Genomic DNA, 23,626 nt, shown 5'->3' with positions numbered 1-23,626 from the left:
GACTGTGTGGCCGCTGTTCTTAATGTTCAGCAGTCTGACAGTAAGTCTTGTGCCACGACAATCACAACAGCATAACTGATGTGTGAAAACGTAGACCGGTTGTCATAGGGATGGCCCCTAAGTTAGAATCTTCATCTCAGTTGTCAGAACCAGATGAATTCTGTGTCACTGTTACGTCTTCAAGCTTTTAACTGGTCTTCGCTTCTTTTCTGTGGACCTTTTTTTTTTTTTTTGTGCTCAGGCAGAAGCAGAATGCGGTACCACTAGATACCGCCAAACCCTACACACTGTATTAGCTAACTGTGATGCTGAACCGAAGCAGTAAAGGGGTGGACAAAAAAAAAAACACCGAGCTGCAGGACGCTAAAAATCTTAGTTGAGTTGAACTGCAGAGATAATCCTTCTTTGCACATCGTTTGATCCATTGCTCATGTACAAAAGCGTTATATTTGTTGTCGTTGGGTAACTGGAACCCTGATTAGCAACTTCCTTATGATTTTATTTTGACAGTTTGTGATATGAGGTACAGTATGTTTACAAATGTATATTTGAATTGTGGCAGCAAAGTCACTGAAGGATGATGTGTTTTGGCAGAATCTTCATAAATATTTCATCTGTGTGTCAGATTTCCGTGTAACTCCCCCTCTGTTGCTTCTCTCAGTATTCAGAGTTATTAAAGACTTTGACCGAGAGGAAATCCCGACACATCAGCTCCACCATGAGGAACACGGGGACAGGCACTTCCACCGCCCCTGGGACCTTTAGATCCAGAGCCGTCCCTCCCAGAGAACATCAGTCAGGTGTCTGTTCAAAAGGCGGGATCACCTGAGAGAGCGCAGCTGCCTCGCCTGTCCCCGCCCCCATCGCTGCAATGGCCTCATCTCGGGAGGGACAACCGCGACCCGGTTTACCCTCTTCAAATCCTGTCATCTTTGCCCTCCTGGCAGGAAAGTTTAAGATGCTGTCCTCTGAGATGCATCCGCACATCCTGGGTGTGCAGGCTTGGACCAAACAGCCGTCCCGTGAAGCGCTGTGGACGCTGCCCGAACCGTCTCGCCAAACCGGTCAATAGGCAATCGGTTATCGCATATCACGAAAACAAATATATCCCTTATTGCTCCTCCTTCCACACAAATGGCAGCCTTTCCTTCACCTACAGTTACTACTTTACCATTCACGTTTTAGTATCGGTAAATGTAGTTCGACTACACGCTTTGGCTCAAGTTTCGGTTGGTTGCAATATGCGACCTCACCACTAGGTGTCGCCAAATCTGACACACTGCACCTTTAACTTTTTAGTTTTTTCTCAATAAGATAAGGTTTTTCTTGAGGTTATAATAAACAAGTATAAATGTACTACAATAACACAACCATAATCATTATTTCGTGATCATGGCAAACAAAACTAGTTGAACGTTTTGGGATCAAAATGTGTTGAGTTATTTGCTATGCAGTACAAATAAAGATAAAAGCTTTTTTGGTTGCACAGAGGGATCAACAGCGGATCCTGCGTTAATTGTTGTAATGCTTGATCCCGATCCAGGGCCAACCAGCGAATGGTTCTTTGAAGATTTGACGGACCTCTAGAGGAAGCTGTTTCTAGGTGCCTCAAAGAAATCTGGAGTCCCGAAGATCTCTCTGGGGAAACTGCTCGCCGCGACTCATCAGAACCCCGCATCTGTACCAGTTGAAGACAAAGACGCAGAAAAGATTAAAGCTATAGATAGTTGCTGTTTTCTATATATGTATATATTTTTTTTTACATAGCACAGACATGAACAAGGACTCTTTAGACACAAGATGACATAAATTGAAGGAGTTGCACGTTGAAATATTAGAAACCCAGCATGATGACAAAAAAATATTTCTGACAATGTTTTAAATCTAACACACATCCAAAAGAAAAGCACCTTCAGCAAACACATTTTTCACCGCCTGAATATGCTTTATAAAAAAATGTAAGTACCTTCTCTTACGCAATAAAATTGCTAACATCTAATTTGGAATCTAAAAATATTAAGCAAACCAATGAAAATTCAGAATCCTGTTTAGGTACCTTTTTTTTTTCCAAAAGAGACAAAATAGAAGCAACGGTGATTTAAGCTCAAATTGTATTTACAAAAATAACACTTTTTATTTGTTCTCTTCATTTAAAAACATAAAGAGAAGTACATTTTCTATGTTTGACGGTCAGGATAATATGTCAAACAACTGCAAAAAACAAGAGACGTCTCTTGAACTTGTGTCTGGCTGGGCAGTTGGCAAGGTTACATGCTGCTCTGCAGCGGAGGCCATGAGACATGTAATGACAGCTTTTTGAAAACGTGTTTGTTGTGAGCGATAGATCAAGCTGTACTGTCAGCACGACCCCTCGGCTGCCTCCACAATTCATAGATTTTTTAATTGTGGTTTGCAGGTGAGCACCAGTCATTCTGATTTGATGAAATAAAACATCAATGAATGGTTGCCTGCAGGCTGTGGGTGGGGGTTTGAGTAGAATGACATGCTTTGTAAACTACATTTAAACAGTTGTCTGAAAAATGTGAAAATTCTACCCAACATCACAAAGAAAATAAATGTTGCACTTTGTGTGACAGACTTTGTGGCGAGACGCTACAGGCAAAATCATGTTATTTATGATTTGGTCAATTTTTTGATTTTGCTTCCTAAACATGCCTTCTTTAAGACTAGTGGATGAAAACATCCAAAATACACATTTGGGTGTTCATTTTACTACTTTGTCGACATGCGTCTGTAGATTTCTACTAAATTCTCCAAAAGTTACCATTAGATAACAATACATATAATACAACACAAAAAGTAATCGTATCAATGTCAGGGATTAACTGGGGAAGTTCTGTGGTGATATCTAACACCGACCGCAACTTCTGGATGTTAGCAAGATGAAGAAATAAAAGAACTGTATTCGAATCCAGCTGCAGCCATTTCACATGGGCACCCGGTCCTGCATAATTACAGGTGGTGATGGAGATTTAGTTTAAAAGCTCCTGCTCTCTCTCTCTCTCTCTCTCTCTCTCTCTCTCTCACACATAAACACTCACAGAGCAAAATTACTCCTATCTCTCCCCCCCTCACCAGTGATGGTGGTCTATAACAGTGCTTTCATCTCAGAACAGCATCCCATCTCTGACCAACACGGGACTAAACCTGACAGAGCAGAGAGAGGGAGGCAAGCAGGCACAACACAGGTAAGAGTGGCTTATTACACAGGGGGGGAAAGCTTATTTAATATGATTCAATATTTCAGTTGGCTTTGGCTGATTGCATGCATATTAGTAGGTATTCATTTAAATACCTTATAGAAAAATGCTAAACTATGAACATTTTTAAACATACCAGTTTTTTGTGTTAAATTTACGTTAATTCTTCATACTTTGACGTCATCTTCATGCACCATAGAACACCCCTGGCTCTAATTTGTGAAGATGACAATGGAACCAGCAGCTAATCATGTTCCGGACTGCGGGCCGGTGTGCAACGAGTCCGCAACTCCGGAGGGCCAGGGGCCGCCGGCGTTGGTCGACGCCTGGCTGGTCCCCACTTTCTTCGGCCTCATCATGCTGGTGGGCCTGGTTGGGAACTCGCTGGTCATCCACGTGGTCACCAAGCACCAGCAGATGAAGACTGTCACCAACTTCTACATAGGTAACATTTCAGAAGCGCACACCAAGTCTTTTTTTCTTTCTTTCTGTGTGTCCGGTGAAAGAAGGGGAGGGGTGCCTTGTACAGGAGTTAAAGACCCTGTTCCACTAACAGGTGGTCTGTTAGTAGTGTGACACTATAAGTACTGGTGGAGCTAACAAATTACATTTTCTGTCCCTCACTGTCGTTTTTTGTATATTTTTTAGCATTTTGTTAATGCACTTTGTTTGTAGCTTATTAACCTGTTGTCTTTAATCTAAACATTCTATATTGCATTGTCATAATACCTCCCTTTAAAAATGTAGGCCTAACGCAGTATTGACAGAACATTTCAACTAACTACTTTTTACTTTGATCTGAGTACGGTCAGACCATAGAATCCAAATAGTTTTGTACCTTTTGTTCTAAGTAGTCTAAAAGAACAAAATGTTAGTTGGTGGATTTTGAAAGGTATAACTCTCAGTACTTACCAATGTTATCGGCATTGATACAGTTATTTATGGTACTTTTGCACCGTCGAATGCATCTCACCTTGACATGTCTTGAATTACATTTCTCTGTTTAGTGATCATTACTCTTGTCCTCTTCCAGTAAACCTGGCTACCACCGATATCTTGTTCCTGGTCTGCTGCGTGCCCTTCACCGCCACACTCTACCCACTGCCCAGCTGGATCTTTGGAGAGTTTATGTGCCGACTGGTGAACTACCTTCAGCAGGTTAGATACTCACACATGGACATACTAATAAACATGTGTGGAATTGCTGGAGATCATGGTCCTAATGATATCGTGGCCCCGTGACTGAAGCATCATGCTATAGTACTGCACTTATACTGTATATCGTTGTATGTCTCCTTCCCTCAGTCAAGTTACAGTTTAAATCAATGTCTGTCCAAAATGTCAGCACTTCATCCATATATCATATTAGACACTTGTGTGAAGTTGTCATAATATGATTTATTGAGTTATGGCCAAAAAGCATGTGTTTTGGGAGGTCCTAGTGACGTTTGACCAGCAAATTCTAATCAGTTCATCCTCGAGTCCAAGTGGATGTTTGTGCAAAATTGGAAGAAATTCTCTCAAGGCGTTTCTGAGATATCCCGTTCACAAGAATGGACCGGGCAGATGGACGGACGGACAACCAGAAAAACACAATGCCTCCGGTCACGGCTGTGGCCAGCGTGGAGGCATACAAAGTCAGAGAACATGTATTAGCATTATAGAGCGCTGCAGGAATGAGTCTTAAAACTCGAAAATGCATTTTTGTGGTTCTGGTTCCCTCGTCTTGAAGTCAATAGGGTTTTCAAATTTTTATTTCATTTTTTATTCGTTTTTGGTTTAGATGCCTGAAAAAAGGTCTGTGGTTAACACAAACTGAAGAGATTTTAGCATTTTGTTCTACGATGTATAAAATACAGTTTTATATATATTTCTATTATTGCTGGGCAACGAATAATCGCATGATTTTTCTGCGATTAATCACATTGTTATGCGCAAAATTCAATAATGAATTCAAAAGTAGCGTATTGCGCACTTTCATTTTAAAAGTACTGCTCTATGAACAAAAGTGCAATAACATTTGGTTTGCAAATACTTTAAACAAATAAGGTTATTTTTAACAGCATATTCAGCCGGTGTTCACATCTTCATATTCATGTGTGTAATAGATGTAAGTTGAAATATACACCTTATACACGTTTTTTTTGTTATGTTTGTTAAATTCTCAGTAGCGATAACTAAATGATTGCTTATTATACATATTCCAAACAAAACAACTTTAAAAACTAAAAAGAAATAATTTTAATTAATCATTTCTTTTTTGCTTTTTTGGTATTTTAGTCAGACACATATGCAATGCTGATTTGCGTGTAATATGTGTGGTATTTTTTTATGTACGTTGGGACATAGAGGGTGATAAGAAGTTGTACCTGGAGGGACTTAGGACCCAGGGGAGTGTAGGTGAAGCATGGGAACCTGGAGGGGGTCTGTACCTTGGCAGTAACCTGCATGAGGAAGTTATGCTAATAAAGAGTTGCAGTTAAGAGCAGTTTGTTCTCACGTGCTTATATGTTTATTTAAAAACACGACAATATGTATATTAATATTGTCACGTTTGATCCTGTAACGAGACGATTGCGCGCGCGTGAGTATGTGTGTGTGTGTGAGACAGGAAGGGCCGACGGTTCCAGAACGGGCGTGTCACCTGGTGGGGGGGAGAGTGGCAGCAGAAGGAAGTGATGCCACACAAACACAGCTGTTCACCGCTCGCTGCCCGGTTCTTGTGTTAAAAATGTCCGCTTAATAATAAAAATTTAAAAAACGTTAATCCGCGATAAAATAATTGTCGGCGTTAATTAATTAATGCGTTAACTTGCCCAGCCCTAATATATACATATATATACACCTCTGGTGACGTTTGTAGCTTTTACGTGTTTTTAAAAAAGGCGTCTGCTAACAAGTGGCTAAATGAGACTATAAAAGGTCACCACGCCGACTAGTCCTCCTTTAGAGCCTCATTGTGTTTACCGTGGTGTAATTATGCGCAGAATAACTTTGGATGTACAGCTACCAAAATAATACAAAAAAAAACTAATCTTAGACCCAAAACATAAAACAAACCTGAAAATGTAACAGAGGGAAAAAAAGGTATAAAAATGTCTCTATGCAGAGAAACAAAGTTACTTTGTGTGTGTGTTTCAGGTGACCGCTCAGGCGACGTGCATCACTCTGTCCGCTATGAGCGTGGACCGCTGCTACGTGACCGTCTATCCTCTGCAGTCACTGCGACACCGCACCCCACGCATGGCTCTGGCCATCTCTGTGTCCATCTGGATAGGTGCGCCACAAACAAACACAACCAAGCACACATTCACGAAAATTACAACAGTGCGAACAACGTTTTTGTTTACCTTTCAATGACCCTCCTTTCCTTTGATGCAAATTATCTACTGCATTAAAACCGAAGTCAGAAAACTGATGTAATGAAAAGAAACCACCCCAGAGAGCATTACATTACATTACAGTCATTTAGCAGACGCTTTTATCCAAAGCGACTTACAATTCAGAGTCTATCACATTTCTATACCGTAGGCACAGCTACGGGAGCAATTTTTGGGGTTAAGTGTCTTGCTCAAGGACACATCGACATGCGACTAGCGGAGCCGGAGCCGGAGTTCGAACCGCCGACCCTCTGATTGAAAGACGGCCCTGCTATCCACTTAGCCACAATCGCCCACAAGAGCACTTGGGGATTCTCCAGTTGCTGTTCACGTGGTTTGTTTTATAGGTTTGGAGCCGGCATCTAGTGGCGATATGTACAAGTTATTTTGAACATCACTCTCTGGGTCATACGGTCGTGTGTCCCCCCCCCCAGGATCCCTGCTTCTGTCGATCCCCGTCGCCGTGTACCAGCGTCTGGAGGCAGGAGAATGGTTTGGTCCCCAGACGTACTGCAGTGAGGTCTTCCCCTCGGCCCGCCTCCAGAGAGCCTTTATCATCTACAGCTTCCTGGCCGTCTACCTGCTGCCCCTGCTCACCATCACCGCCTGTTACGCCTTCATGCTCAAGCGCATTGGGCAAGCCAGCGTGAATTCCATCGACAGCAGCTACCAAGTAAGAGTTGCTTTACTACATTTTTATGTATTGAATCCTCAGAGAACAGAATGTGATTCAAAGCCTCCCTGACTCCAGCTCCAGGCTCAGGCGGAGCGAGCAGCAGCGGTGCGGGCACGAGTCTCCCGGATGGTGGTGGTGATGGTGGCCTTATTCCTCATCTGCTGGGGCCCGATCCAGGTCTGCATCCTCCTTCAAGCTTTTGGCCTCCGCAGTTACGTACTATACAAGGTGACTTACTCTCTGTGATGTCTGATGCTGTAGATAGGTAGTTAGTAGGGGTGTAACGGGGCTAAAAAATAACTTTTAAAAGTGGTTGTCAGTCCGGCCTTTTGGTGGCCGAAACTGAAAATATGGTTGCTATTTTTATTCCTCTTATATTTGGAGTATTATACAGTTATACTTCAGCTCATTAATGAAAACATTTTGTACATGCTTTCCAGTATGATTTGCTGTTCAGCTCAAAGCTGTCTGGATACTTTCTCAAGTCTTCACAAATTTATTTTTTTGTTTTTCGTTAAGATTCATCTGGTTCTTTATCACTTGAATCAATTTGCACTTTTGTTTGAGTTGAAAAACTTAATTTGCTTCACCAATATCTCTCAAACAGATGCTTGTTGGCACACAAGTTAACGCACATGTAGGAATGTCTTTTAAAATATCACTAATGCCACAAATATTAACAATGTATTTATTTTGGGCTGCATACATTTGCTGTCCCTGTTTTTCATATTGTTAAAAAGTAGTTGCAACTAATGGCAAACAACGATCAAGAATTAGTTGTCAATAGAGCGCCTAAAACCAGGAAATGAGACAGCATTTTTGCACTCCCGGTTCCCTTGTCTCAAAGTCAATGTTCTTTTTTGAATAGGTGTTTGGTTAGATGCCTGAAATAAGATCTGTGGTTAACACAAGCTGAGATTTTAACGTTTTGTTCTACAACATACAATATGTACCCCTCTCATGAATTGTACAAATTTTACACGTCCTTTAAAAGGTGGTTGCTAACAAGTGGCAAGACTACAAACTATCATCACATTGACTCGTCCACCTTCAGTCTCGAAGTGTATTCTCGCGCTCATGCATCCGTGGTGTAGTTCGGCCATAGCCTATCGTTTCTACTTCTGCCTGTTTGCCACAGAGCTTATTTTCTGCAATTATCCAAAATCCAATGGAAAACCCCATTGGCTTTTTTGTCAAGGAAACAGGTGCAGAAAACAAATCCAGAAAATTCAAAAAATGTACATTATTTTGAGAATATTCTTTGTGACGAGGTGTGGATCTACAGTCTAAGTTTAGCTCTTCCAGGCAATGACAGTGAATGACAGGATTGTGGTCACAGATATTAATGTGGCACTTGCTTCAACAACTGCCACAGATCGATGCCTTTTATCTTATTCCATCTCAATTCTGCACCCGCAGCTAAGGATTTGGGGTCACTGCATGTCTTACTCCAACTCCTCTGTCAACCCGCTGGTTTACGCCTTCCTGGGCAACAACTTCAGAAAGGCCTTCAAGCACGCCTTCCCCGCCATATTTCTGTGGCGCATGAGGCGGAGAGTCAGGGTGGGAAACATGGAAGCAGAGGAACGAGGAGAGATGGATCGCCCGGCACCCAAAGGAGAAGCAGAGATGCACTTTCTTTCATCTGGTTCCTAAAGGTCACGCTGGGCATTAGGACACGGTGCGCTCATTGTTTATTTATGGTTTGTTCTGGAAATGAGAGCAGTCTGCTCAACCTGGTATATCTGTGCGTGTACACACACAGTCAAGTTTTCATGACTTTTGGGTAAATTACATTGATTTAATTCATCTCCTGGAGACTTAACCTAACAATAACAAAAACTGTTACCAGCCTAATTTTAACCTTACCGTAACCTTAAACCAAGTCTTCACCCTAAAATATAATAATTCACATGGAGGGACGTGCATTGTCCCCATTTTGTTCCCAAAATGAAGGCGAGTTCACACAATGTTTAATCAGATTTATGTCACCACAAGATGGGTAAAAGAAGCCCCAACACACAAACACACAGTCATGGTTCCATCACTTTAGAGGACAAGACATTGACTTACATTAATATCCTAGAGACTGTCCCCAAAAGGAAGGCGAGTCCCCACAATGTGTAATCAGATTTATGTCCCCACATTGTCAGCAAAAAACGCACACACACACACACACACACACACACACACACACACACACACACAGAGTGAAGAGCAATGTCTACCTTGTGAACTCTTTAAAGGGACAAACCAATCAGGAGCACATCGTGACGTTCACAAGCTGCTGAATCACAATTATCTTTGTCATCTGTCATTACTGTATTTTTCTAGCTGGACTGATGCAATCAGCTCAGTGGACATAAAAAATGTTTGATCTCCTGATTTTATCTGATCTTCATCTTCTAAGCTCGTCGCTTAAATTGTGTAGAATACTAGCTCTTCTAGTAACAGAATTACAGCATTCATCCAGCTGGGAAAGGTGTTACAAAAGCCTTTTAACGTTTCTTGCAAAAATGGTTTCCTAATTTGCTGATTTAGCTTCCTGCTGTGTCCTCATGTGCATGTTGGGAAAGATTCATGTGCATTCAACAACACATTCCATTTTTCCTCTGAAGTCCTAAAACATGCTTCTTTTGTCTGTGAATCTATGTGCACTTACACAGCTGAGCTACTGTTGATGTTTATGTGTGCAATTGGAGGCAGAGCAAACATGAATATAAATGGAATCAAAAGTTTGAAAAAAAGAACAATATTAAACTTGTGTATGATTTAGCTTTTTGTTGTTTTGTTTATTTCAGTGCAGGCGTGTCACAATTGAAATGGGTTGCACGTGTGGCCTCGTTGAGATTTACCCACAAATCCTTTCTCTTCCCTTTTAGCTGAACACATAACCTGTATCTTTGCAGAAACTCTGTGCACCTTTAAATTGCTGACCATGCACTGATGTCTCAATTCCTGCAGGGCCCATTGATTAATTGGTGATGTTGTGATAGAGCAGCCAAAGGTTATTGCTCCTGTATTTTACCTAAATGATTTAAAGGAAGTTTTTATTTTACACAATATAAAACATGAACATTATAGTTTAAACCCGTTTTCCGTGGCTGCATGCATTTATTTTAATATGGTGACAGTCATTAAACAGTCTTTCATGATGCTACATTGCTACTGTGGTGTGAATAGTTTCAAATTAAAAGCACTGAAGTTTTTCTGTCTGTGTCAGGTGGGCGCCAGCATGTTTTTGTGGCGTGACCGGGGAACCAGACAGTGCGGAGCTAACATTCACCAATGAAAGCCGTTTACCAAACACTACATGTGCCACCAGCCAATAGGACGGCTGCTTGGCAGTTTGGGGGTCCTCGTGCTGCTTTCACGTGATGTCGAAAATATTTGTATTTCCACAGAGCGCACATGAACGAATATTAACAAACAGCCTTTTGGCCTCTTATGTAACACATATAATTGTCTCTGTTTTATTGTTGTGCATCTGTTGTTGTTGTCGACGAGTTTTAGCAACAAAATTAAACAGAAATATAATTTAAGCTAACCATATGTGGCAGTTCTTGCTCTGTTTGTTTTCCATATCTCCAAATACATGGCATTTAAAGACAATTACATACAAATAATGAATTATCCCTAAGTCACGATAATATATGCAAAATAGCTAATTATCAAACTAATTATTAAACAAGGGTTAATTAATAACACTAACAAGCTAAAAGGTGTTTACAGATGTATACAGCCTTACATCAATTATACCCTATTTTGTCAATGGAGCACACGAGTTTACGAGGCGGTACCTGAAGGCAACATTTCACACACTGCTAGACAATTTGCTTCAACGCCGACGAGCTGTGCAGGAGGGAGGGAGGAAATCATCCACATCGCTGAAGCAAAGCAGAGCAAACACCCACCGGGAAATCTCTCTCTCTCTTTCTTTACATCATGGAGCAGAAACAAACCATCAACTTTGGCGCTGGACCTGCAAAACTCCCGCCATCCGTAAGTTTAAACTCGCACTTTGCATGTGTAACGTTAATAATGTGAAGGGGGGAGAAAAAAAGGTGCGAAATATGAGCTAACTTGTTACTAAATGCAACGCGCAAAGCTCCGCGTATAGCCCACGTCTTCAGCATTTCGGCACTACTTTATCTCTAACGACAGAGACGTGTCCGCGGTGGCGTGAGAGATCGACCGTCGGTCTGAGCACTGCTCTCCTCTCAGGACTGAAAACTGCGTGTCGAGTTGCATCATCCTCAATCGTGTGGAAACCGGCTCCTTTTTTTTGGTGCTTCACCGGCGGCAGCAGAGCTTCTATACGGCAGAGAGTGAACTGTCAGAAATATAAATCCTGCTCTTCAAACTCATGCGCGTTTTATGGTTAAACATACGCGGAGAGAAAAAGGCAGCGTCATCTTAAAGGTGGCACTCATTCCTCTGCAGTTGGCACAGTCGTGTGTGTGTGTGTGTGTGTTTGAGAGTAGAAATGCATGTTTGTACTGGTGAGTCTGAGGTTGTGTAGATCCCAAAAACTTATTGACAATGGGGTTGTAATGTTATGAGATGTTCACGGTAAGATCTTACAAATATCGCAGTCTACGGTTTTACACTATATTATTATTATGATGGTGCTGGGCGACGTGGAGAAAATCAAATATCAAGATAGTTTTGACCAAATACCTTTTTAATATTGCGACGGTAAATTATAGAACAGCTCCACTCTGGTAAGTTTAGAAAATGACATCACTTGACTGTAATGTATTACGATATCCAAAATTATTATTATTATTATCATTATGACCCATTACAATGACCCTTAAAGGAATGAGAACATAATTATTATAATAATAAACTAAATTATAAACCTGGTAAAAACAATAACATGTAACAGTAATATGTTTTATGTTTGTTTACATGTTAGCAGCACTATAGCGGGTTAAATCTACTAGCTGTGAGCTTTATCCCATGATTATTAATAACTAACATATCCTGTAGGTCAGGTGTGTTCAATTTAAATTCCAAAAGGTCCAGATTGAGAAAATGTCCTCGTGCAAAGGTCCGGAACATTACAATAATATCTAACTTGCGCTGTGTCGTCAACAACTGACAAATCAAATGAAGAAAGTACACATCAATTATATTTTAACAATTATTATTCTCAGTTTTCAGATAAATAATACATAGAAATACATAAATAAATATTCTTCTGTCATTTCAAGTAAAATAAGGGCTCCATATAAAATACTAAAAAATAACTTTTGAAAAACTTGCATCGTAAAACAAAGTGCTTGATTTTAGAAAAATTAATGAAAATTAAAAATGAAAGAGTGTGGCTGGAGTGAACTTTTTTTCTTCTCTTTTGTTGAATCCATTTGACATCATAACGGTCTCAGTCAACTTTATAATAAACAATCTCTACACATCTTAACATCTTGCCCTCAGTTCAGACTGGAGTGGGTATGTTTGGATACATGTTTGGTCTCATGGGGTACATCCCAAGTCTCTTAATTGCATCCCCGTTTCCCTCACTTGCGTCCTTTCCTTGCATCTTAGTCCCTCCCACCAGGGATGCATGGAGGAAACCATGCAAGGAGAGAGGAACGAGGAAATATGTTTTAGGAGACATGAGACGTCCTTTCCTCAGTTGCGTCACGTGGAGCGACTTCTGTTTCTGATGACGGAGGATCAGCTGATCACAGCTGGATCAGCTGTCAGTTGGCTTTAACAGCTGGAGAGACTTTTGATAAGTTTGTGTCTGTTCACATGATCACTGTACTTAATAATAGTAACTAATAATACTAATAACTAATAAAGACACAGTAATCACCACTGTAGAGGTGTTTCTCTCTGTAGTCTGTTAACAAACTGTGTTCTGTGTTCTGTTTATAAGCACAGGATCCATTTCTACCGGCGGAATGCGATCGTCTTATTTATGAATTATTTGCGTCTGTACGTTTTGAAATTGTGACTGTGGCGTCATTAAATAACCCAGAATATGATTATTGTTTCTCTTAAATGGTAAAACTCATCAAACACTCAGGAATGATGTAAAAAGTGTTTCGTCTCTCCAGCTCTCTCTGACTTTAATTGTATTCATAATAAAGTTATTGAGGGAAACATCAGATCATGAAAACACAAATCTTTCTAATGAATGTAGAAAGTTGTTTGTGGTCGTTTTGTTGTTCAGACTACAATGAACATTTATTTAAACCAGATGGTGAATCAGAAACCCAATCAAATATAAAGCTTGAGTTTATTCTGTGATCCGTCGTCACTCTGGTGTTAAACTCCAGTCAGTCAGTCAGATCAGCTGCAGCGTCCAATCACATAACTGATGAACAATGAGGGGGCGTGTCAGCCGTTAAAAGACTTCCTGGAAGTCTGTTCTCCTGGTTCCTCGGTCATGGCGTCTCCGAGGTCCCTCCTCGATCCTCGCTCCTCCGAGCTACTTTAGAGCTTTGGGACGGCCGTCAATATGGCGGCGCAGAAACAACTTCCGGTTCAAGCGAGGATCGAGGAGCGAGGAAATGACAATTAAGAGACTTGGGATGTACCCATAGTGGCGTTTCACATTGGTGCGTTTAATAATGGCCACGGTATCTGAACATATGAGTCAGAGTGGTTTAGTAGCACAAGCAGGAAGAATAAACAAATAAAGAGTCCGTCCATTCTTTGTTAAAAGCTCTGTTTTCTCTTTTTAGAGCACGCCATGTGAGTTTGCTTCTCCCACTGCTCTCTCTCTCATGCTCCGTCTCTCTCCTGTCTGTGTGTAACTCTCACTCGACTCACGATGCGTTTCAGAATACTCATATTCCATTAGCTGAGTAGCATCACGTGAGATAATTTACAACGCATGCAATTGGTCGGTGTGCTTCCTGGACTGATGAACCCTAAAATGTATATTTCTCAATTATCCATCAGTTATACGTCTGGGTCCGGATACGGACCGCGGTCCGCCTATTAGTGACCCCTCCTGTAGGTGATCGACAGAGCAGCCATACTGCTCCTGTCTGAACATTTAACTCACTCACACACACTCACACACACACACACACACTTCTCTTTCCTTAGTTCACCAGATGTACACAGTGTACCGTCAATTTTAATAACACAGTATACTGTTAAAACCCCAACTGAGGATTTTTTTTACAACTTGATTATTTATTATATCTTTATTGTTCACGTATTCATTATATCTTGCTTCTTGCCTCTTGTTGTCACACTACTTATCATTCATGTAGCACGATGTGCAATCCCACTAATCTGCAAAATAATCTGTAGATATTTGCTGTGCAGGCTTTTTTGTGCATTGGTGTGTGTGTGTTTTTTAATTTGTGTGTGTTGAGCTCCACAGCACTGCAGTGAGCCACAATCTCTAAACACATTTAAATCGGCATAATCTTAATTTGGATGAAAAGCACTATGGATAAGAGGAACACTATATTTCATAGTGATGTGAAATGTTGCTGTTGTTCTGTATCATGATACCCTTTTATCTTTCAAACCGACCATTGTCCGGCCATCATCATTTCTGATCCGGTTTAAAGTCTTTTCAAGAAATTCCGAAAGGCAGTGTTGGTAATCTTCCTCAAAAACATTTTTGAAATTGTCTTTACGTCCCAACAGCAATCAATGAATCAAATGCTCAGACAAAAATAAATAAAAAATCCGCCATCTGTGGGCTGTCACAGGACTGTAATATACACATCCAATCATTTCATTCGGTCCAGATGTAATGATTTGACAAGCTACCTACCAACTGCACGTATTCTGCCCGTGCACTCATTGCTTGTCACCGGAGTCTTCCGCAAGCTGCTAGCTTGACAGCATTCACATTGTTTGTGTTCATAACAGGTGGTAACCTCCGGTTCTGCCGAGTGAAGCCGATTCGAAGTGTCTTTAAACTTGCATTCGTTCTACTGACCAGCAGGGGGCGACTCCTCTGGTTGTATAGAAGTCTATGAGAAAATGACTCTACTTCGCTCTTGATTTATTATCTCAGTTAACATCGTAAACATGAGTTTATGGTCTCAATCTCTAGTTTCAAGTCTTCTTCAATACAGAACGATGTTCATTTAGTAAATTATGGTCTATTTAGAGTCAAATAGACCATAAAGCAGGGTATGCTTTAGGGCGGGCTTACTGTGATTGACAGGTCGCTGTCACTACCAGAAACGTATACACCATTTCTACGTCACTCCTCCACATTCCAAACATGGTAACTTCTTTTCATTGATTGCAAAAAAAACAACATGTCAACGATCGTTTTCCAAAAGAGCAACGGCGAAATCGCCGAACTCAAGTCTTCAAAACGTCAGTCCACAAACCGATGGGTGACGTCACGATAACTACGTCCACTTCTTATATACAGTCTATGGTTCATAATGATAATTTTGGGGGCGTGGCTTTGGGGGGAGGCCTAAAGGGACGGGCTGTCAGTTTTGCTGACTTGCCGACTTTTCCGCCAGATTTATCAACTTTTGAAGCTAATGCTGCTAGCTGCTTTCACCGGAAAAGAGTTGGCAACACTGGGCTTTGTTTGTTCGATTGGATCATTTAAAAAAATCTCACATACTCCTGCTAGTTCCCCAAGATTACCAACCCTGCCTTTAATATGTGGTGCTTTTTATATTGCAGGTGCTGCTTCAAGCACAGAAGGAGCTCCTCAACTACAGCGGCATCGGTATTAGCGTTCTCGGTAAGTGGAACTACGTACCGAGTCACATCACGAGACAAAACCGCTGTGTTCCTCACCATCGATGCATGTTATGGACGATCCAAACTAATGAAAGGATAAATTCACAATGTTTCAACAATATTCGGGGAACAATGAACACTGGAACAGGTTTTTCTTGCTGTAATAATCATTCCTCCTGTTCATACTGGACATGAAGCGATTCCCCTCATAACGGGCTTTTCATTTTCAGTCCCTTCTTCATGCTTCATGTTGTGTGCCAGCGTAAAATGTAATAGTCAAATATAATCAGAATGTGTGTAAATGCCAATGACGTTGGGATTAAATTAAAATGTTTTCTGTCTCTGTTCCAACCAGAGATGAGCCACCGATCAGCGGACTTCAACAAAATCCTCAACAAAACGGAGAGTCTGATGAGAGAGTTGCTGTAAGTGCTGCTTTGGTCGTTTCACATGGCTTCTACTCCTCCTCCTCTCCTCTGTTCCCCACTTCACCGCAGCACCATCGCGACACTATCAAGACCATGGGAGACATAAACACAGTATTTCTGAGTATGCAAACTAAAACAATGACTCATGGGACAAGTAGGATGATGGCAATAATTGCATTGCCACATTACTAGTTACATGCACATTCTCTACTGTGTTCCTTTAAGTCCTTTACCTCGAACTGTTTCTCAGGAGACCGATGGCTGAATGCCAAAGAGGTTTAGGATGGGGCCGTGCTGAACGTAGTGTTTGTTAATCCAGTAGGTGTGTTTTTCCACGAAGCTATCTATGCAGGCTTCTTCAGGAGCAGTTGAACTTTGCTCTAATCTTTAACATTTGTCAAAAAGTGTGTGAATTTACAAACTGTGTTTGAATTTTCATATTTTATGAGTTTAACTTCTTTTTTTATTGTTAAGGATTGTTCTAAATTTGAGGAAAAATAATGACTGCGAAGCCTTGTTTAGGGTCTGAGATACACTTATACCGTGAAACTCATAAAACTCAGTGTCCATCACAGCAAACGTTGCCTTGGTGAGCTCGTATAGTGCAGGACAGACTAATAAAATCCTCATAGAAGTAAACCATACACAAAATAACATGTACTGTATATCTCAAAGTGCCAAAGGTTATTAACTCAAAAAGCCAAAATCTAAACACATTTAGATATCCCAAATGCCACAATTGATTGCATTAATATTTTCTTCGGGATTTACTTATATGAATAATTTCTCTCTTGCTAAAATTAGCGCAAATTTAATGTGGCAATCCTGAAGATTTTCATTTAAATAAATATCTGTTAAATCACTATCGCAGAAGGAGGTAACACGAAGGTGATTGAGCCTCTGGCCCACTGGTGAAAGTATTATAACATTTATATATTTGCAGTATTACAAACTGGGTGCCGCTGTTGTAAATATTTTCCAAACCGTGTGGTGTGGATCAGTGTGAGAAGGTGAGATAAGCGTCTGTCATCGTAGTGTTTTAACACGGTGACCTTTTTTCGTCTTCTCAGGAACATCCCCGACAACTACAAGGTGATGTTCCTGCAGGGCGGCGGGTCGGGACAGTTCAGCGCTGTTCCCCTCAACCTCATTGGCCTCAAAGAGGACAGGTGCGCCGATTACCTGGTGACCGGCACGTGGTCCGAAAAGGCTGCAAAAGAGGCGGGGAAGTACGGCAAAGTCAACATCATCCACCCGAAGCTGGATCATTACACGAGTAAGTCAACGTTCTTTGTTGTGTCGATTCCATGCGGCAACCTCCAGTTCTGCCGAGTGAAGCCAATGTGGAAGTGTCTTAAAACTTGCATTCTCGCTACTGACCAGCAGGGGGCAACTCCTCTGGTTGTATCGAAGTCTATGAGAAAATAACTCTACTTCTCTCTTGATTTATTACCTCAGTAAACATTGTAAACATGGGTTTATGGTCTCAATCTCTAGTTTCAAGTCTTTTTCAATACAGCATGATGTTCGTTTAGTAAATGATGGTCTATTTAGAGTCAAATAGACCATAAAGCAGAGTATGCTTTAGGGCGGGCTTACTGTGATTGACAGATCGCTGTCGCTACCAGAGCCGTATACGACATATCTACGTAACTCCTCCGCATTCCAAATATGGTAACTTCTGTTCATTGGTTGCAAAAAAAACAACATGGTGATGGCAAAATCCCCAAACTCGAGGCATACAACCGTGAGGTGGTAATTTTAGTTTTACTTCTTTAAAGTTCAATTTAATTATTCCATCTGTTCACACTCACATTCACTCCTACGAGCAATTTAGAGTCCTCAATTACCACATCAAAAGTAGTTCTGGCTGTGTGCCCAGGCTGTTCCACAATAAACAATAGAGCCGACTGCCAGTGAAAGACTCTGGTACGCGAGCAGCCTTTTCCGCATGGTTGTGTCCGACTGGGGTTTTCTCGTTTGTCATAACGTTTGGAGGCAGTTTTACAGTTGTTTTTTTTAGGAAATGTACGTTCTTCAGGCTGCCATCACCAGAAAGAGGAGTCTCTTATTTTTCTGAGCATCTGGCCCTGCAGACAGAAAGTCAGCTGGCACATCTGGTTCTATGCAACTTTTGAGAAATGGTCACTTTGGATGGTGGAAAAATGTTCTTGGTCCTCCCTTTTTAAGGCATTTTTTTTTTTTAACAAGTCAATGGCTTGATTTTCCGAACTGGATTTAAAAATAACCAAAGACGGTGGTTCAACTATGTTCTGTCGTTGCTCCCTCCAGAAATCCCCGACCCCAGCAGCTGGACCCTGAACCCCTCGGCCTCCTACGTGTACTACTGCTGCAACGAGACGGTCCATGGCGTGGAGTACAACTTCACACCAGAAACAAACGGGGTGGTCCTCGTCAGCGACATGTCCTCCAACTTCCTGTCTCGACCCGTGGACGTGTCAAAGGTGAGGACAGGATTGATACCAAATAAAATGTTCAATTCTTTCCTTCCTGGGCTCCTTGTCCCCGAAAGTTAACATAAAATGTTTTACGTTCTTTATAAGATAAAGCAAGGTAAGGTATCATATTCCAATGTGTCTTCTTGTGTTGTGTAGTTCGGGCTGATTTACGCCGGAGCTCAGAAGAACGTGGGCAGTGCCGGGGTAACCGTGGTCATCGTGCGAGAGGACTTGTTAGGACACACTCTGAAAGAGTGTCCCATTGTCCTGGACTACAAGGTGCAGGCTGGAATGAACTCCCTCTACAACACGCCACCATGTTTCAGGTACAGACTCTTTGGTTGCATTTTTCATTTTCAATGGTATAGTTCAAGTTTATGCGCTTTATTTAATTTCTTGCTGAGAGGTGGATGAGAAGATTGATACCACTCCTAATCTTTGTCTGTTAAATATGAAGCTACAGACAGCAGCTGGTTAGCTTAATTTAGCATAAAGACTGGAATCAGGGGGGAAACGGCTAATCTAGCTCAACCAAAGGTAAAACAATCATCACCTGTTTAAATCTCATTAAACATGTAACTTCGACAAGTTGTGATTTCTCAGCGGACAATGTACTTGGCTATGGAGTGCTGCAGGAATGAGTCCTAAAACCAGGAGATGAGTCAGCTTTTTTGGTTCATCTCGTCTGGAAGTTTTTATTTTTATTTTTTAAATGGCTGAAAAAAGGTCTGTGGTTAAAACAAGTTTAAGAGATTTTCATGTTTTGTTCTACGACATAAATACGTCAGTAAATACCCCTGAAGCTTTTACGTGTATGGGCAGGCGGCTGCTAACAAGTGGTTAAATGAGACGACTAAATGTCCTCCCTAGAACACCGGTCTGCCTTTACAAACTTGTGTATACTGTCGCTTATGTGACCATGGTGCAGTCTGTTAATATCCTAATGTTCATGCTTCAAAAATCACAAAAGTGGTGTTCATTCGTAAAGATTATATCGCTGAACAAAACATGTCGGTATCCTAAACCTAGAGTTAATTTTCTGAAAGAATCCAGAATCCAACGGACAAATCTCATTGTTTTTATGTATGTTTAAAAGTACCTTTTTTAAGTTTTTATATTTAGTTTCTTAAATGGAGGAACCAAACGAGACATAACATTTTAAATTGGGAGAATGAAACTTTGGACCAAAAAGCAATTTGGCAGGAAAGCAATTAAGAATATTTCCCAAAATATTGAACTGTTTCTTTAAGGACATTTAATAACATTTCACGATGTAAAAAAATATTCTTAACTTTTACTTTGTCGGTTCAGCATCTACATCATGGGTCTGGTTCTGGAGTGGATTAAGAACAACGGCGGCAGCGCTGCCATGGAGACGCTCAACAAGCAGAAGTCCTCCATGATTTATGACATCATCAATGCCTCTAATGGTTTCTATGAGTAAGTATCACAAAACAGCAACTGATGTTCAAATAGGAAATTCGATGAAGGTTAAAACCTTCTGGGAAAGTCCTGATCTACAGTCTTGTTTCAAGATTTAAAGCTTTTGATCTCACTGTATCAGCATGAAATATTGCATGGCGTCGCCGGCTGAATGATGGTCTTAACTCTTCAAGTGATGGTTCACAAAAGGTATGATAAAGAATGAAGTACACAATACTGTAGCTCCAAAAGCTAAGAAGGAAAACCATAAATACAAACATGACCACCAGTTGGTTTCCTAACAGAATCAAGCTCTCTCATTAGACCACAAACTTTAAAGTTGAAATTTAAAGTAAATTCAGAGCATTTCTATTGCCTCTCAACATAGCTACGGCTGACGGTGCTAGCAACAGGTGTTAAACAAACATAAAATACTTTTTTGGGGGGTGTAAAACACACTTGTACTATGCGTTCAAGTCTCCTTCAAAATAAGAGCTCTTTTTCACAACATAACCAAAGGGAAAAACAAAGACTTGATAAAAATACCAATGCATACATAGGTAAACTAAAGGCCATGTAGTGTACGATGACAGTAACGATGAAGAACACCGAAGTCATGAAGGGAAAAATTTAACTTGGATTGACGTACCGCTGTGTCCACCCGTCCAGGTGTCCCGTAGACGTGACTTGTCGAAGCCGCATGAACGTACCCTTTTATGTGGGGAAGAAAGAGGGAGACGAAGCCTTGGAGAAGGAGTTTCTGGCCGGCGCATCCAAGCGCGGAATGATATCGCTGAAAGGACACAGGTTAGTGCAACCTGCATGTAGACCTACTTTACTGCTGTATTTGAAGGGTACTAGAGAGAATACTGGGTCCTGAAGTTTAACGCAAGTCAGTAAGGTTATGTAAAGTCAGCCATGAACACCAGCTGTCCGATGCATGATGGCTTTTGTAATGTTTTGGAGTAAGAGCTTTGTGAACCTTGAACGTGGCGCTTTGTCTCCCCCTGCAGGTCAGTTGGAGGAATTCGTGCATCTCTGTACAACGCTGTTACATTGGAGGACACTGAAGCCCTGGCCACCTTTATGAAAGAATTCCTGAAAGAGCACCAATAAATCAGCCACACTGAAAGTCGGCTGATATCACACACTTACATTTCGTCACTGCAAAAAGGTTTACTAGGGATCCATGTTGGATCTTGAAGCTGCACCTTTTAGAAGCACGTTTTGTAAAACCCTTTCATTGTCCATAATCGGCTTTAACCACTACTGTTGCCAGTATTGTCTTAGTTACATCTGTGTTTCATAGAAATACTATTTTAATGTTGACTAACAGTGCTTTAATATACATACTGTAGGTAATGTTTGTGACTTGCTCCAAATATGTTTACATTCCAGTAAATCTAACTTGGCAATATTTACATGTTGCAGCGTCATTTCTTGACCTCAGTGCCGTTTTACTATCGACCACATTTTTTTGGCAATCCAATATGAACACGTATCAATAGGTGTTCATTTCTCCCTTCTGAGGTAAGAGAGGCAGCGTTACTTAACCGCTGAGCTGTGCGATGCCGGCCTGGTTTCTTTTTAATAATCACATTACAGGTATTGTTTGAAAATTGATTAATATACCCTTTTAAAGGGTTTGTTCACCAAACGTGTCTCTGGTATTTAGCCATGCAGACAGTTTTGGTTTTGTTTGAGTAGCTTTTTAGAAATCAATCTGAGATTTCTGCACCCAACCAAATACAATGGAAGTGAATGGAATTTAGCTGCTATGTGATTTTAGAATTATTTCAAGAGCTTAACTACTAATTAATCCATCTGCTGATCCTGAATTCTGTTCAGGAAGTCATCTTATTGATCCGTATAAAGCCGTGTATATAAATCAACACTTATGTATTCGGCTCAGGTATTTTCCCTGATTAAGGGGGTGAATAGAGTAAAGAAGTGAAATAATAGATACCGCCATGGAACTTCCCCAGTTAATTACTTATATCAAATCAAAAATATATGTTTAAATATGCATAATCTTATAAATGTGTGCTTATTTGCAAAGATTTACAGTACAGAAATCTGAACACTCGATAAAGTCGGGATCAAAATTCTTGTTTTATTTTGTTGACATATTGGAGTAAAAGGTTTTATAGACAACATTTTGAATATCTCTTTTTATAACTCCATAAATCAGAACATTTTGCAAACAACCATTTAACAAAAAATAAATTTTCTCCATGTTTTCAGTATGTATGAACAAACCCCTCTGTAGAAACCTTCAGAATATAGAGAGGAATGAAACTAAAGTTTGGTGAATGTAAGAGCTACTGAAGTGAGTCTGAGATTATTGCAGACACTACAGGTCAATGCGGTAAAGAATTGAACTAATAGATTAATTATGAACATTAAGACTATTTTTTTTGTATTACAAGTTTTCTGAAATATCATGTAAATGTTATTAAGTCATTAACTAATTTTTATTTATTTTTTATTTATTGGTTTATTTGACAAGGGACAGTGCACATTAATAAAAACATTTAGTTAGCCAAAAGGCTATTTTTCATCTGTAGTCCCAAGAGGCAGATGTTACAAAATAAACCTAAAAACAGAATGTAACATTAAATTTAAAAGGTTATACAATATTGACGCTTTACAATGCGTGCACAAACAATGAAAAAAAAAAGTGAGAATATTAGTATACGTAGTATCATCACTCAGGAGACTCGTATACGTTGTCAAGTACTAACAAATAGATAAAGTAGTAAAAGAAACATCTAAATGTACATTTAGGATGTTTTCTTTCTACTAGTCTGAAGGAAGACATATGGAAGCCAATTCAATATACTGTTTGTAAAGGTGTGTTTATTTAAAATACATGGATGTACTTATCTGTTGTCACTACATGGATTAACTGTCGCAGACATTTATCTGAATTATTGTATTAATAATAAAAATATAAACATGATAAAGTGTTTTCACACAAGGTCAGAATTATAAATAAAATATCGAATTAAATTATGAACCCAAACATAAGTGACAACAAAAAAACTGGACCAGAAAAAAATTGGTTAAAAACATCCATCAATATTTACACAACAGAAATATAGACAGCTAAGGTCAAATCAAATCAAAAGAATAAAAGAAAAGTTCAAGATAAACTTTCAAATAAAGGAACGTTTTAAGCAGGGATTAAAAAATATATACAGTGCATCCGGAAAGTATTCACAGCGCTTCACTTTTTCCACATTTTGTTATGTTATAGCCTTATTCCAAAATGGATTAAATTCATTATTTTCCTCAACATTCTATACACAACAACCCATAATGACAAAGTGAAAACTGTTTT

General features: G+C 40.2%; 2 protein-coding genes across 3 annotated transcripts; both read left to right on the top strand.

Annotated features, from left to right (window-relative positions):
- The first annotated feature begins 148 nt into the window (after positions 1-148).
- Positions 149-10,819, top strand: kiss1rb (KISS1 receptor b). Its single transcript, XM_076099039.1, has 8 exons — positions 149-1,064; positions 1,544-3,209; positions 3,421-3,666; positions 4,255-4,379; positions 6,363-6,498; positions 7,036-7,274; positions 7,353-7,505; positions 8,697-10,819. Exons 3-8 carry the CDS (start codon positions 3,447-3,449, stop codon positions 8,931-8,933), a joined length of 1,110 nt encoding a protein of 369 aa, XP_075955154.1. The 5' UTR covers positions 149-1,064; positions 1,544-3,209; positions 3,421-3,446; the 3' UTR covers positions 8,934-10,819.
- Positions 10,820-11,099: 280 nt separating this feature from the next.
- Positions 11,100-21,700, top strand: psat1 (phosphoserine aminotransferase 1). Of its 2 annotated transcripts, none has more exons than XM_076099040.1 (9): positions 11,100-11,279; positions 15,915-15,975; positions 16,330-16,399; positions 17,473-17,678; positions 18,695-18,867; positions 19,018-19,187; positions 20,173-20,301; positions 20,953-21,090; positions 21,297-21,700. In XM_076099040.1, the coding sequence occupies exons 1-9, from the start codon at positions 11,223-11,225 to the stop codon at positions 21,397-21,399; spliced, it is 1,107 nt and encodes a 368-aa protein (XP_075955155.1). In that variant the 5' UTR covers positions 11,100-11,222; the 3' UTR covers positions 21,400-21,700. The 2 variants fall into 2 exon arrangements, with proteins under 2 accessions (XP_075955155.1, XP_075955157.1); XM_076099042.1 differs by lacking the exon at positions 11,100-11,279 and adding an exon at positions 11,565-11,699.
- The last annotated feature ends 1,926 nt before the right edge of the window (positions 21,701-23,626 follow it).

This window comes from Anarhichas minor, unplaced genomic scaffold (assembly GCF_050575085.1).
Source record: "Anarhichas minor isolate MPS153535 unplaced genomic scaffold, ASM5057508v1 ptg000025l, whole genome shotgun sequence".
In the NCBI taxonomy this organism is placed as follows: Eukaryota; Metazoa; Chordata; class Actinopteri; order Perciformes; family Anarhichadidae; genus Anarhichas; species Anarhichas minor.
The sequence above is the reverse complement of the archived record's forward strand: the minus strand, read 5'-3'. Positions and strand labels throughout refer to the sequence as shown.

Bases quoted from the DNA above. Each gene is read 5' to 3' on its own strand.
- kiss1rb (XM_076099039.1), top strand. From the start codon at position 3,447: ATGACAATGGAACCAGCAGCTAATCATGTTCCGGACTGCGGGCCGGTG. The intron at 7,275-7,352 runs GTAAGAGTTGCT...CCCTGACTCCAG, and splicing joins CCATCGACAGCAGCTACCAA to CTCCAGGCTCAGGCGGAGCG. The intron at 7,506-8,696 runs GTGACTTACTCT...CTGCACCCGCAG, and splicing joins GCAGTTACGTACTATACAAG to CTAAGGATTTGGGGTCACTG.
- psat1 (XM_076099040.1), top strand. From the start codon at position 11,223: ATGGAGCAGAAACAAACCATCAACTTTGGCGCTGGACCTGCAAAACTC. The intron at 17,679-18,694 runs GTAAGTCAACGT...TGCTCCCTCCAG, and splicing joins GAAGCTGGATCATTACACGA to AAATCCCCGACCCCAGCAGC. The intron at 18,868-19,017 runs GTGAGGACAGGA...TGTGTTGTGTAG, and splicing joins GACCCGTGGACGTGTCAAAG to TTCGGGCTGATTTACGCCGG.